Source organism: Hippoglossus stenolepis, chromosome 17, assembly GCF_022539355.2.
Source record: "Hippoglossus stenolepis isolate QCI-W04-F060 chromosome 17, HSTE1.2, whole genome shotgun sequence".
Taxonomy (NCBI): Eukaryota; Metazoa; Chordata; class Actinopteri; order Pleuronectiformes; family Pleuronectidae; genus Hippoglossus; species Hippoglossus stenolepis.
Window position 1 is genome coordinate 6,098,443 of NC_061499.1, and position 12,464 is coordinate 6,110,906.

At 39.1% G+C, this 12,464-nt stretch overlaps 3 protein-coding genes across 3 annotated transcripts; all 3 read left to right on the forward strand.

The window, feature by feature from the left end:
• Positions 1-734: 734 nt before the first annotated feature.
• LOC118125283 (ly6/PLAUR domain-containing protein 8-like) lies at positions 735-3,161 on the forward strand. Its single transcript, XM_035183727.1, has 3 exons — positions 735-895; positions 1,869-1,979; positions 2,616-3,161. The coding sequence occupies exons 1-3, from the start codon at positions 844-846 to the stop codon at positions 2,858-2,860; spliced, it is 408 nt and encodes a 135-aa protein (XP_035039618.1). The 5' UTR covers positions 735-843; the 3' UTR covers positions 2,861-3,161.
• A 2,056-nt stretch (positions 3,162-5,217) lies between these two features.
• On the forward strand, positions 5,218-7,444 carry LOC118125053 (lymphocyte antigen 6 complex locus protein G6d-like). Its single transcript, XM_047344237.1, has 3 exons — positions 5,218-5,230; positions 6,514-6,624; positions 7,209-7,444. Exons 1-3 carry the CDS (start codon positions 5,218-5,220, stop codon positions 7,442-7,444), a joined length of 360 nt encoding a protein of 119 aa, XP_047200193.1.
• A 236-nt stretch (positions 7,445-7,680) lies between these two features.
• Positions 7,681-9,389, forward strand: LOC118124959 (sperm acrosome membrane-associated protein 4-like). The gene is made up of 3 exons (XM_035183195.2): positions 7,681-7,910; positions 8,565-8,675; positions 9,063-9,389. The coding sequence occupies exons 1-3, from the start codon at positions 7,859-7,861 to the stop codon at positions 9,284-9,286; spliced, it is 387 nt and encodes a 128-aa protein (XP_035039086.1). The 5' UTR covers positions 7,681-7,858; the 3' UTR covers positions 9,287-9,389.
• Positions 9,390-12,464: the final 3,075 nt, after the last annotated feature.

The window sequence follows — 12,464 nt, forward strand, 5'->3', positions numbered from 1 at the left end:
GAGAATGAACCAATTTTCCACACTTTTGGCCCCAAAGAAAAAGAAGCATGTATGTCTGAATGTTTTCTGTGAAGCTGGATATGTAGACAATTTGAAGAATGAACTAAACGCCTAAATGCGGCAAAAAAAAACAACTTCCTGTGTGGTTTTACTGTGATTTTTGGTATCGGATCAGTGTCATCCTGCAGGAACAGCAGGTTGTTCAGGTTTCAGTGCACCACACCAGAGACGAGTTCAGGTTTTGGCACTGAGATCCGAGAAGAGCCGTCTGCAAACAAAAGAACTCTTGAGCAAATAAGTGGGTTGGTTGAGTTGGTGTCTCCAATGAAGTGTTTCCAAAGTCAAGTATGTTTTGGCTTTGGTGGTTTATTGAGGCTTCAATGATGTCAAAGTTTAGAGACACCCAAGAGAGAAATGTCTATAAAGTGTGAACCAACTAGTTTTAACTTCACAAATAGTTTTAACAGTTTCCTGACTCACCATTATTTTTTTGCCATATTTCAAAGTCAGTCAATCGAGAAATGAAAAAAATATAAACTCGCACTCATCATTCAATAACTTGTTCTACCACAGGTGCACTTTGTTCATCTCTTGGCAATGCAAGCAATGCCTGTGCATCCTTTCCATTCCTTAGCTCTGAGTAACTCTTGCCTCGAGGGGAAGGTAGAGACAGACGACTTGAAATCCCCAACTTGTCCCCTCCCCGATGACATCCTATAAATGGTAGACCTCGCCGAGCAGGCTCATCAGTTTGTACTCCTCACAGGATCCAAGCAGCTACAAGCTTCTCTGAACAAGGATTTCTTTCCCCGCTCAAACCCAGGACCAAACCAACACACCAAGATGGCCAGGATCGTACTTGGAATCGTTGCAGTAATTGCATCTTTCATGCTGGGTGAGATTAATCAATCAATCAATGTTATCACTGGATAAGATTTGTGTACAATTTTCTTTTGGACAAATTATCTGGCAGTAATTGATCAGATTTTGGTTTGTAAAATCTTATAAAATACAGAAATGTCTCAATTCCATTCAGGTTTGTCTGTCAGATTCTAATAATTTATAGTTTATAATGGTGTCGCGCTGGTACATAGCATGTAGTTTAACTTGTATGTGTCATGACATCATTCTTTCAAAAAAAATCTGCTGTCATCACAACGTAACCAAAGTGAATCATGAACTTAAAGAGACTCGAAGAAGGGAAGCGCTCACACAGGTTTATCTACAGCAACAGTTTTCAAACGGACTAAGAAATTAGCTCAATTCAAAAAAACGGTTAAGTGCAGGTTAAATATAAGTTTATCGTATTTCAATGCTTTGAGAACCACAGATGAAATTTACCTGAAATTACTTACTTTCAGTCTTAATTTTAAATTTTTTCTTTAATAAAACCAACCGAGTATTTACTTTAAATCCAACTGTACATCCCCATTTCTGTGAAACCGCACCACTGATCGACAAGGCGATCGTTTGATTTGTCAGTTAGAATTGGATTTTCCTCAGCTCATCTGGGCGGGGTCTAACAACTTCACCTTGGGCCACAGTGCAAACTGAACCAGAGCGATCTGGCAACAGATGGAAATGAACGTTCAGGAGAAAGACTTACACCACCACCTGCTAATATTAGACCTATACTCTTACAAAGTAATCACTGTCATTCAATTAAAACATATTAATGTTGATAAACAAATTTGGGAAATGTTTAGAAAGATTGGGCCACAAAATATTCATGTTGAAGAATAAACTAAATCTATTGAATCACTATAGATAAAGTGATGTTTCGATGATTGGAGATTGTACAAAAACAGTCAAATAAACAAAATTTGAAATGCATCTAACTCTCGTGCTTTTTTACTTGTGTGTTTCAGTGGACTCGCTCACGTGCAACAAATGCAGCTTGAGTCTTTTGGGCTACTGCATCAGCTCTGGCACTGAGAACTGCGCAGGCAACACCACCACATGCTTCACTGCAAAAGCTTGTAAGTCACCTCGGAATTTCCAAATGCTCACACCCTTTCCCTTCAAACATCACACAGCAGCACAGGCGTCATTCACCTCAGTCCTTCCCAAACACTGTGATGCCTAGACACACAGATCAGCAAGCACACCCCAGTGCTCCCAGCTGCCAAACCAGTATCACATGTGACCAGATGCTGATACTATAACTCATGGTCACTGTACCAGTGGAAAATTTCTTTAAAACTTCTTTACCTGAACACAAGTTTTAAGAAGTAGATTGTACATGGTCAGGAAGTCAAAATAAAAGGATTCAGTTAAGTTTCAGTGTTGGACAAAAACTTGTATTTCCAGTTTTGAGTGTTTCATTTACTTTAGATCAATTTAAGAAGTAAAATAAGGAAGTAAAGAATACTTCTACTTTTACAGATCTTAAAAGCATATCTTATGTTGAATTTAAAATGTATATCTGCACCATTGTGTTTAACATACGAGAAACTACAGCATTTTAAGTGAATTTGGTGCAACAAAAAGTAAAATAAAAAACGTTACGTGCAGTGTAAAGTCTAATAAACCAGAACCTTAACACTTTAATGTGAAATATTTGTTTCCACCTCTGTTTTTCTCCTCAGTCTAACACAAACCATTTCCCTCCGCAGCTTTCCCCAAACTGCCCGACTTTGCAGGCTTCAGTTCCCAGGGTTGTGGGGTCAGCAGCATTGGTTGCAACGCGACCAGTAACGATACCCTGCTGACCTTTTCGTACGATATCAAATCCGAATGTTGCAGCGGAGACAAATGCAACCCCATCAACCTGACCAGCGACGCCCCGGCCACCAAGCTGACCTTCACCGCCGCCATTGGGGCAGCTCTCCTGGCCTCCGTGTGGGGAAGCATGCAGTAAAATGTCGTGCCACAACCAAACAACAGCAGCAGCCCCCCTGCTACTGAGCCTATGATTCTATTTCTCATAACTCACCTCTTGTCATGTCAGGTTTTTGGGATGTACAATGACATTAGATACAATCAACATCATGGAGGTTGATCAATGGAATGAAAACATTGTGTTGAGCATTGAGTATGTCGACCTGCCATGTTGCTGTTTTGCTTTTGTTTATTTTAATCAATACATTTATTTATCGTTTCACTAAAATGTTTCTTGCTGTACAAAACAGGGATGTTGAAATAAACAAAATCTAATATTATTTCGGCTGCTTGTTCCTATTTTTACATAACGACCATATTGATTTATTTGTCATCTTCATCTCCAGCACTTCTCTCCTCTAATGATTCTCAACCAGACCGTACTTGTACCCAAGAGTTTGATTATGGATTTACCATGAAAAGCTTCAGATGCTGTATATAAGTCAGGCAATAATAATCTTCTATATTGTCATTATGCCTTTACATCATGACGTCATTTATACCAAATGATGATGGTTGCTTTATCCAAACAAGCCATGGATCGTGCATCTCTTGTTAATTGTGGCCAAAGTTTATGAATTTCTGCATTTTCTGACTTTGTAGAGATGTCATGATGATGTCGTTCCTACAAATATGATCACTGATTACTTTTCGATCTATATAAGCTTTAATGTCGTGTCTACAAGATGCAGAGACACCGCGAAAAAAAAAAAATTTGAATTAGAATGGCACTCAGTAGAGCACATGACACCACCAATGCCCAGGGGTGTCCTTAAATTCAATCAAGCTGCAAACATTTTCACACATTCATAGATATCAGCCGCCTAAATATGCCAGGGAATATGTGAAAATATTTAAAAACACCCTATCTCACAATGTTTGTTGATCCTCCCCCTGATCCAGATCCACACCAAAATGTTACTTCTTCTTTCTTGGTCCATATTACATTTCTCCACCGAGTTTAATGCTGATTGGTCCTGTAGTTTTTGTGTAATCTTGCTTACAAGCCAAGCAACAAACAAATCGACAAGGGTGAAAACAACCTCCTCAGCAGAGGTGACTGTCCATGATGTAACTTTCACTTTTCATTTATTTCTGAACATCCTTCCACATTTGCTAAATCGTACTGACTCTTATTTCTGTGCATATTCAGCAGTGCATTCAACAAAAAAGTGTTGTTAGAGCAGAACTGTACAATAATTTAGATTAGAAACATTCATTATATTGATAATATTGGCAAAATTCAAGCAGCAGTTCACCCAAACTGCATTTGTTTTTGTATGATCGATGTTTGTGACGCCACAAAACAAACTTCATCCAGCTGTAAATAATCAGAGAGGAGCCAGTAATCTCAGAATCTCTAAACTCGAGCAAATACAAGCAGTAGCATTTTGCCTAGCAGTCCTCAAAGTCAAACATATGTATCATACTGAACCACATCTTAGATAACGCCTCCACAGCCAGCGTTCACCTTGAGAGGTTATTAAACAAAGTCCTGATGTTTACCTTGTGATTACACGAGGCGCTTGTTTGATAAAGGTGAAACTAAATAGAAATTCATGGGTATTTATTTAAAGGAGTCACATTGGGGTTGTTTTTTTCCAGTTTCTATTCCTGTTAAATAGTTTGTTTGAGTACGTAGAAATTCTGCAAAATTAAAAAAGCCAAAAGTCGGCAGTGGAGTGAAAACATGAAGCTCCTAATAATGTTTTGAGCGCACAGCTTCAGTTCTGTTTATTTATTTCTCCATTTCGACTCTGTCTTACACTCGCTGGACTTTTGAATTGGGTTATTTTGGTGCCAAAGTAAAGAACGAATTCCTATGTTTGGAAATGTGTATGAACATTAGGTAAAGGGAGTGTCTCCTCACAAATACTTCAATATTTGTTGAGGAATTACTCCTCATTGTCTGAAGCTTTGTCCCCTTTTGTAATCGAATGCTTTTGAAAATGATGGTATTGGTTTCACAAACAAAGACATCAAAGAGACCATCGGTCACCTGTTTTTCTCTTTGTTTGGTTTTTCATAGCTCTCGTGAAAAGCCACCCTCTTGGTTCATTACACCAGGGGTTTGACAAAAGAACATCAGAGGCAACGACCTTTTGTAATCTTATTTAATGAACAATCTGAGATCCTGGCAGCACCTGGGACATAAAACCAGTCGACCAGCGCTGGTGAAGCCCATTTGAACACCTCCTCAGACTGGGACAGTTGGATTATTGAGTCTCTTTGACCACACAGGATATTTGTGTTTGTGCTGATAAATTCTTGATAAAAACACATTTGTGTAAGAGCAAAATGAGGAAGCTGCTTCTGGTCTGCGCGGTATTTATGGCGATGTTTGTGACAGGTAGGCCATGTATTCACTGTTTTTTACTGAAGTGATCATAAAATTTGAACCTGAAGATGAGTTGAATTAATGATATTTAAATATTTACAATAACTTAATGAGAACACAATAGTCGATTCCACCAAAATCCTGCATGAAGTTTTCTTCCTTTTTACTCAATGGATGGAAAGAAAGAAAAAGAGGGGGGGGGGGGTCGATAGATAGATAGATAGATAGACAGACAGACAGACAGACAGACAGACAGACAGACAGACAGACAGACAGACAGATAGATAGATAGATAGATAGATAGATAGATAGATAGATAGATAAATTTACTTTATTGATCTGCAACTGGGAGGTTAGTGAAAGAAAGAAAGAAAGAAAGAAAGACAGGCGTTATTTTAGGTTCTAGCTCACACTTGATTAAATGAGTACTGTACTTTTGTTGTGATGCATCTGTTAGCATATGAACGAGGCAGTGTATAGGTTTATTTTGAAGAAGCTTGTCAGCGATGGGACATTTTGAACAGCTCTGCCAACAGGTTCGACCTGTTTTTGACAACAGGTTGTTTTTGACAACAGGGAGATCTTTTCCAGACATTTCCACCTGGGTTTTTCCCACTTTACTGATCATAGTTACAATGTGTGAACAAAGTTTTTGCAGAATGATGTATATCAATTAGTCACATTATATGACAAACTGAAAAAACTCATGTTGAGATGGTGTTTATGCAAATCAGCGTTGCCAGCTGAGAAATATTGAATTATCGTACAAGAGGATGTAAAATTATCGGATTTTGAGGGAAATCATCATACGCAACCAGAGTAGGGATGGGACCTTCAATATCGACGTTTCAAATCTGTGTCGAGATTCCGAAGCGCAGAAACACTGCTCCGAAATGTGGTTCAAAGCGGTCAAGACACGTGACCGTGGCTAAGTGATGCTTCAGTGCATCACACCGAAGGTAGGAGCTATGGTTATGATTCCTGAAAGTCAATGAGTAGCTGAACGTATCTTGCAAGTCAGCAAATCCCGATTACAACTGATAATAGTCAGTGTCACTAAATGATCAAATAATCGTACGTCATGGAAATGTTGGCATTATTGATCGTGTATCGTACAAATACGATAACTATCGCACATCTATGATGACAACTTTGATGACATTGACAATAATGATGAGAAGATTTAAAACAAGGTGTGGCTTCCTGAGTTGTTTGTATAACTTATGAGAAAAGAGCCTGTTGTCCTTCCCTTCATCTGCCCATCCCTCTCCTAAAAGCCCTTTTCGTTCTGCCAGGTGAGTCCCTGACCTGTGAAACCTGCAGAGTGGGGGTCGCAGGTAAATGTATGTTCGGCTCCACGGAAACCTGCAGTGACTCTGAGCCCAACTGCTACTGCGGAAACCTGGGTGAGTGACACTTTGACTATGTTGCCTTGGTACAATGAGACCAACAGAAAAAAATTGTAAAGGGTGAGGAAAGATGTGTGTGTTTGTGTGTGCGTGTATGTGTTTGTGTGTGTTTGTCTCCACCCCAGCTGAGTTTGGGACACTTACATAAACTCATTTGGTGCTGGAGTTGAAAAACCTGCCCTGACAGTTCAGGTAGAGGTGTGGCTGGACACCCGACAAACCTGTTCAGTTCCATGATGTTTTTACAGACCTGTGTCGGCCCTTATCCTCAAAATCTCTCTTGTCTCTTCCAATTTGACATCTTTGTGTTTGTCGTTGACACCTTTTTTTTAACTTAAGTATTTGTAATCTTTTTGTTTTGTCGTAGGTTTGTGTCTGTCGTGTGTTACAATCGTCATCAACCTGCAAACTCACTCACTGTTCATTTTCCTGCTGTATTCTCACATTGGCTCATGTTTTTCCGGACATTTTACAAGGAGGCCAGCGGGAAAAACTCAGGGAACTGTCTGGACTGTCAGAGACTGAATGTTAATATATAGGTACATCTTTCATTTTAAAGTAATCTCTTTCATTTTAATCTCCTTCTCCCGTTCCAGCCTTCAACGTCAGCAGTCTGATGACGCTGCAGACTCGAGGCTGCCTGGCCTCGTCCCTCTGCAACCAGACTGAAGTGGGAGCTCTCCTGACCGTCGAATACACTGTCACCAAGAGATGCTGCAGCACCGACCTCTGTAACGGAGCCTCGTCCGTCCAGCTCCCTCTCACTGCGGCTTTGGCCGCCGCCCTAATGGTTGTTTGGAGCAACTGCTGCCTTTAAAACTAAAATGAACAAGAATTACAAGCAGGTTCAGCCGTCTTGAAAAAACTATACATCTTCATCCATATGGGAAACAAGTGACTGCATGAAACCTTTTACTGCATGTTAATAAATAAGATGGATGAATAAAACTGTTTTAAATACTCTAGTGACTCTGGGAGTTATTTCCCTGTAGGTTGGGAATCTTTGTGCTGTGAGGAATCTTTTCAGTAATTGTTTCTTTCCTCTTCACCTTCCTGGAACACAAAACCTGACGAACCTCATTCTTGCAGGTTGTTTCACCATTGACTCAGTCCCAAAGCCGTGTCAACACTTTCTCTGTACTTGACAAAGCCTGAGGTATTCAGAACTTTTAATAATAGGGAATCAAAGAATAAAAAAAGGAAACCTGGTGAGCTTGTAAGCCCGGGAACTATGAACACCTTTTGGAAAGCTGTGACCTTCCTGAGTGCCGTCATCGCAGTGGGTAAGTTTAACTTCTGAGGCGACTGTCTTCACTCACTGATGCAATAATCCAAATTCTTTCTTTGTGACTAGGCGGATGGGGGATTTGTACCTTCTTGGATTAGTGCTCCTTCTGTTTTTGTGTCCTAAAATGTCCTTAATTCAAAATCTTTCCGACATGATTCTCTGTGTAAAACATCAACCAACACTTTAATTGCTGGACAATTGTGGCTGTTACTTCGAATGGACCCAGGTTCATTACCAGGGACAAATAGAGATAACGGTTAATGGACATTATCCATGCTTGATAAGTCTCAGGTGGTTTCACTGCATTGCAGCTTAATGACATCGATTCCGGGAACATGTGACTTGTTTATCTGTAATTGCCACAGAGCTAAGAGGCGGGTCCTGTTCTGAATTAATACACATTATGAGACTTGTTTAAAAGCAAAATAAACAATTTTCCAGAGATTCTTGCTTCCTTGTAGAATTAAGAATGAAAACAGAAAATGTCCTGGTTTGCAGTTGAATCATTTAAAATGATGACATGTAAAAATACAAATACTGAAGATAACCAAGATGCCAAGTAAATAATAGAACATTTCTGGACACTATTGCACAGATTTCCTGGTACTGGTGGACTCTTATTTTTTCCTTCTTTCTTTTCAATAAACAGCACAGGGGTTTAACTGCCGTCAGTGTCCTCTAGGTGTGATCGGGATATGCCTGTTTGGCAGCGACGTCACATGTAATAATGCGACTGAGAGCTGTTATCGTGGAGAAGCACGTAAGGAAACGTTTACAACACAGACACACATACAGATATTAAATACAGAAATGTATAGCAGAGTACAAATATGTAAAGGAAACCAAATAGGGACATTTGGTTAAAATCCACTTTTGCCTGTGTATCTCTGCAAAGTAAATTACTATTAAGCCATTTATCAGCCTTTCAAAGTCTTATTTAAGCTTTAGTTATAGCTGTATCGCATGTTTACCTTTTAAATTAATAAACATTTCATGTGAATAGTTGTAGTCAATATATATATATATGATAGATAATACTGGATGTGTAGTTTAGTTTTACCTGATAATAATAACAATTATTATTATCATTATTTTAACAATACATTTTTTCACATTCATCTCCATCCTTCTGTTTCCAACCCTCCAGAGTTCAATGCTACCGGGTCGCTCACCCTGCAGACCCGCGGCTGCCTGGACTCAGACCTGTGTGGGAAGACGCTGACCGGCGTCGTCCTCGGTGCTGGTTACACCAGCAGTTTCAAGTGCTGTACCACAAGTCTGTGTAATGGAGCCTCCTCTGTCCAGCTCTCTCTGACCGTGGCCCTGTGTGGCGTCCTCCTGTCCTCTCTCTGGGGCACCTGGGACTTCTAGTTTTGCATGATCCAACCCCTGTGTCTACTGTTGTTGATTTTTACTGTTTGTACTAATCATTTCAATTAAATCCAAGAATCATCATTAAAAAACATTACGACTTCTTCAGTGTGCGTGTAATTGAATACTATTGACGTCTCCCTCCAGTATTGTGTTTGAACGAGCTCGATGGATTTTAATTCAGCCAGCGCCAACAGTCAACATGTCAAATCATGATAAGGACAGGGATATGGTCACTGCCATCTTGGCCTGGTGGAGCCTCAGTACCGAGGTCCCGACATATATATATTTTAATAAACCAAACTTATTAGAAAGATTTACCTCTCAACGTATATCAGCATGATGGAACTACCTGAAATGACAAAAAAACATCTCTGGGAAAAATGGATGTGGTGTGTTTTTCGATTTTCTTTAATTCTGGTGTATGTCCCATCTGCAATCATTGAGGAGGTGGAGTTTATGACCAGCCACCAGGGGGCGTTTGAGATGATTTGGCTTCACTTTTGGGTAGCTGTCCTGTCGTCTTTATATAAAGTCATCAGCCGCATGACTTTCTGTTATTAAACCTTTTTCCAGCTTTTTAACATCTAGCACAGTTTTTAAATAATCACGGATGAGTGGAGGCACCAGTTGGCCACACGCGAAACCACAGGCTAGCTAACGAGGAACCTGTTTGGCGTTTTCTTCGTGGTAATCTGATAAACCGAAGACTACTTTGTTAATTTTGTATGTGAAGCCAAAGCTGCATTATAACCTGGTTATGAGCGCCCATCTTGTAGATGGTGTCAAAATATATTTTTATTTGTTATTTTATGTAAATGTTTCTTTGATTTATATAAAAGAAAAAAGAAACAATAACTACTCATTACATAAACAGTGTGTCGCAGCTCTACATGGAGCTTATCAGACATTATAACTGTCAGATCTGATTGGGATCATATAGAAATTGACAGGTATCTTTTGTATCAGTTGTTGTCTCACTGCATATTAGCTGATCGGACAAATGACAGTGTTGTTAGTGCTTGGCTGATGGGCAGGAGAAGGGTTTAGTCATCGAGACACACAACTGGTTTGTTTGCATTTTATATACAAGAGTATGTGTGGTGTGGCTTTATGAGCTGACAACAGTTGACAGCAGTTGACAGCTACAGGTGAGTGGTGTTTTCACCACAGTCGGATGACTGAATTTATCCTTAACTCGCCCCTCCTTCCTGTTAAGTACTTGAAAACCAACGATGCCCCCTGGTGCATGCAAACAGAACAGTATGGAACAGTGACGACACATTTACTCTCCTATCTGAATATTCTGCTGAGCTGCAGCTGAAGCATTGAGCTGTGATTTATCAACAGCCATCCATCATTTTTTTTAAGTATGTTTTAATTAGCAATAATTAGAGTTGTTTACCAGATGTTTCTAGTTTTACACTCTCCATGTTTTGTCATTTAGACAAAAAATGCTTTTCTTTTTCTTTGTTTTAGATAACTTTTGTTTTTTTCTATCGTTGTTTGAAAACGTATTCACATCATTCTTAAAACGACCTATTTCCAGTTCTGTATATATTGGAAATTTACCATTTTTTAAAATAATTATAGTTTTTATCATACACCCTGTGTGAGATTTTCTTTTCTCACAATTGAAAGTCAAATCTATAATCAGTTTAAAAAAGCTCTTTAACCAAGTGAAGTGTCTCTGTAGGTCAGAATCCTGCAGGTCCCTGGATGCCAGTTTTGGGACCAATGACAAGAAACACACAGTATTGAGTTATGGTTTTCACTGTTGACGATACAAGTTCATTGGATGCAGATGAACGCACAAGAACTTTCTGAATGACACTTTATAGGTTTTCCACAGTTTTTCATGTCAAGTTCAATCTTTGAAGGCAGCAAATAAAGTACAGCTAAATATCCCCCTCTACTGGTCCCTTACTGCACTGCAACACACTGAACTTAAATATTTTCTATTTTGTGTTTTTATATCATGAGTTTTGCCTGTGTTCTTGTGTGTTTCTATTGTGCTTTTGTTTCTTTTTTACATTTAAGCAAAAGGAATTAAAAATATAATATGATCTAATACAGGAAAAAATATATATAGATACTAATTCTGCTGCTATTTAACTGTATTACAGAGTAAGCTGTAGGTAAAGTAAACTTCTGGGGAGACTAAGCTTAAAACAAATGTATATTTTATAGTTTCTTGTCAAACACCATTTTTTTGTGAGTTTCCAGGAGAATCCCATCCTTCTTACTCATTCACCAAAGTGTTAAAACTATCTGTAAGGTTCTTTGTGAGACATATTGTCATTCAGACTATACAACAATTAGGAAATTGTGTTTCTCCCAGCTCCATGTGCAAACATAAAAAGGCAGGGACACTAAACCCAACAAGAATAGATATAATATACAGACAAAAAATATACGTATAGCCATTTCACAGTGGTTGGGTTATTGCAAACAAACTGTAACAGTAAATGTAAAGTTGACACTGGTGAGTCATGGGTCAAACTCAGTAATAAATCATGACATCTCACCCTGTTTTATATATTTAAATAAACCAAACTTATTAGGAAAATTAACCTTTAAACATATATATCAGTATGATGGGAAATACCTGAAATGACAGAAACCATCTTTGGGAAACGTTTTTTACTTTGGTTTATGTCCCACCTACAAACATTTGAGGAGGTTGAGTTTATAACCAGCCACCAGGGGGGGCGTTTGAGATGATTTGGCTTCACTTTTGGGTAGCTGTCATGTCGTCCATCTTTCATACAAAGTCATCCGCCACGTGACTTTCAGCTTTTTTAATATCTAGCACAGTTTTGGAATCCTCACGGATCAGCCGGGAGCCACCCGTTGGCCACTGGGGCGAAACCACCGGCTAGCTGTTGAGGAACCTGTTTGGCGGTTTCTCTGCGGTAATTCCGACAAACAGCCAAAATAACACGTCATGTCACAGCGGTTGGATTATCGCACACAGCAACATTAAATGTAAACATGACACTGGGGAATATTAATAAAGTGTTTTACAAAAGAAAAAAAAAGTGAAAGTACCCTTTAATTTGGTGAAATTGGTTTATACCTTACAGATCAAAGCTGTGTCTCTTTTGGACTTAATTGCCCTTAAAGTGAATATAAGAGCACAGCCTCCATCTTTAAACCTCTTTGCTTCAATCCTCAT

What these genes read in the sequence shown, in the direction of transcription:
- LOC118125283 (XM_035183727.1), top strand. Translation starts at nt 844, where the DNA reads ATGGCCAGGATCGTACTTGGAATCGTTGCAGTAATTGCATCTTTCATG. An exon ending in AATTGCATCTTTCATGCTGG is followed by an intron (nt 896 to 1,868) that starts GTGAGATTAATC and finishes TGTGTGTTTCAG; the next exon opens with TGGACTCGCTCACGTGCAAC. An exon ending in ATGCTTCACTGCAAAAGCTT is followed by an intron (nt 1,980 to 2,615) that starts GTAAGTCACCTC and finishes TTCCCTCCGCAG; the next exon opens with CTTTCCCCAAACTGCCCGAC.
- LOC118125053 (XM_047344237.1), top strand. An exon ending in CTGCTACTGCGGAAACCTGG is followed by an intron (nt 6,625 to 7,208) that starts GTGAGTGACACT and finishes CATTTTAATCTC; the next exon opens with CTTCTCCCGTTCCAGCCTTC.
- LOC118124959 (XM_035183195.2), top strand. Translation starts at nt 7,859, where the DNA reads ATGAACACCTTTTGGAAAGCTGTGACCTTCCTGAGTGCCGTCATCGCA. An exon ending in GAGTGCCGTCATCGCAGTGG is followed by an intron (nt 7,911 to 8,564) that starts GTAAGTTTAACT and finishes TTCAATAAACAG; the next exon opens with CACAGGGGTTTAACTGCCGT. An exon ending in CTGTTATCGTGGAGAAGCAC is followed by an intron (nt 8,676 to 9,062) that starts GTAAGGAAACGT and finishes CCAACCCTCCAG; the next exon opens with AGTTCAATGCTACCGGGTCG.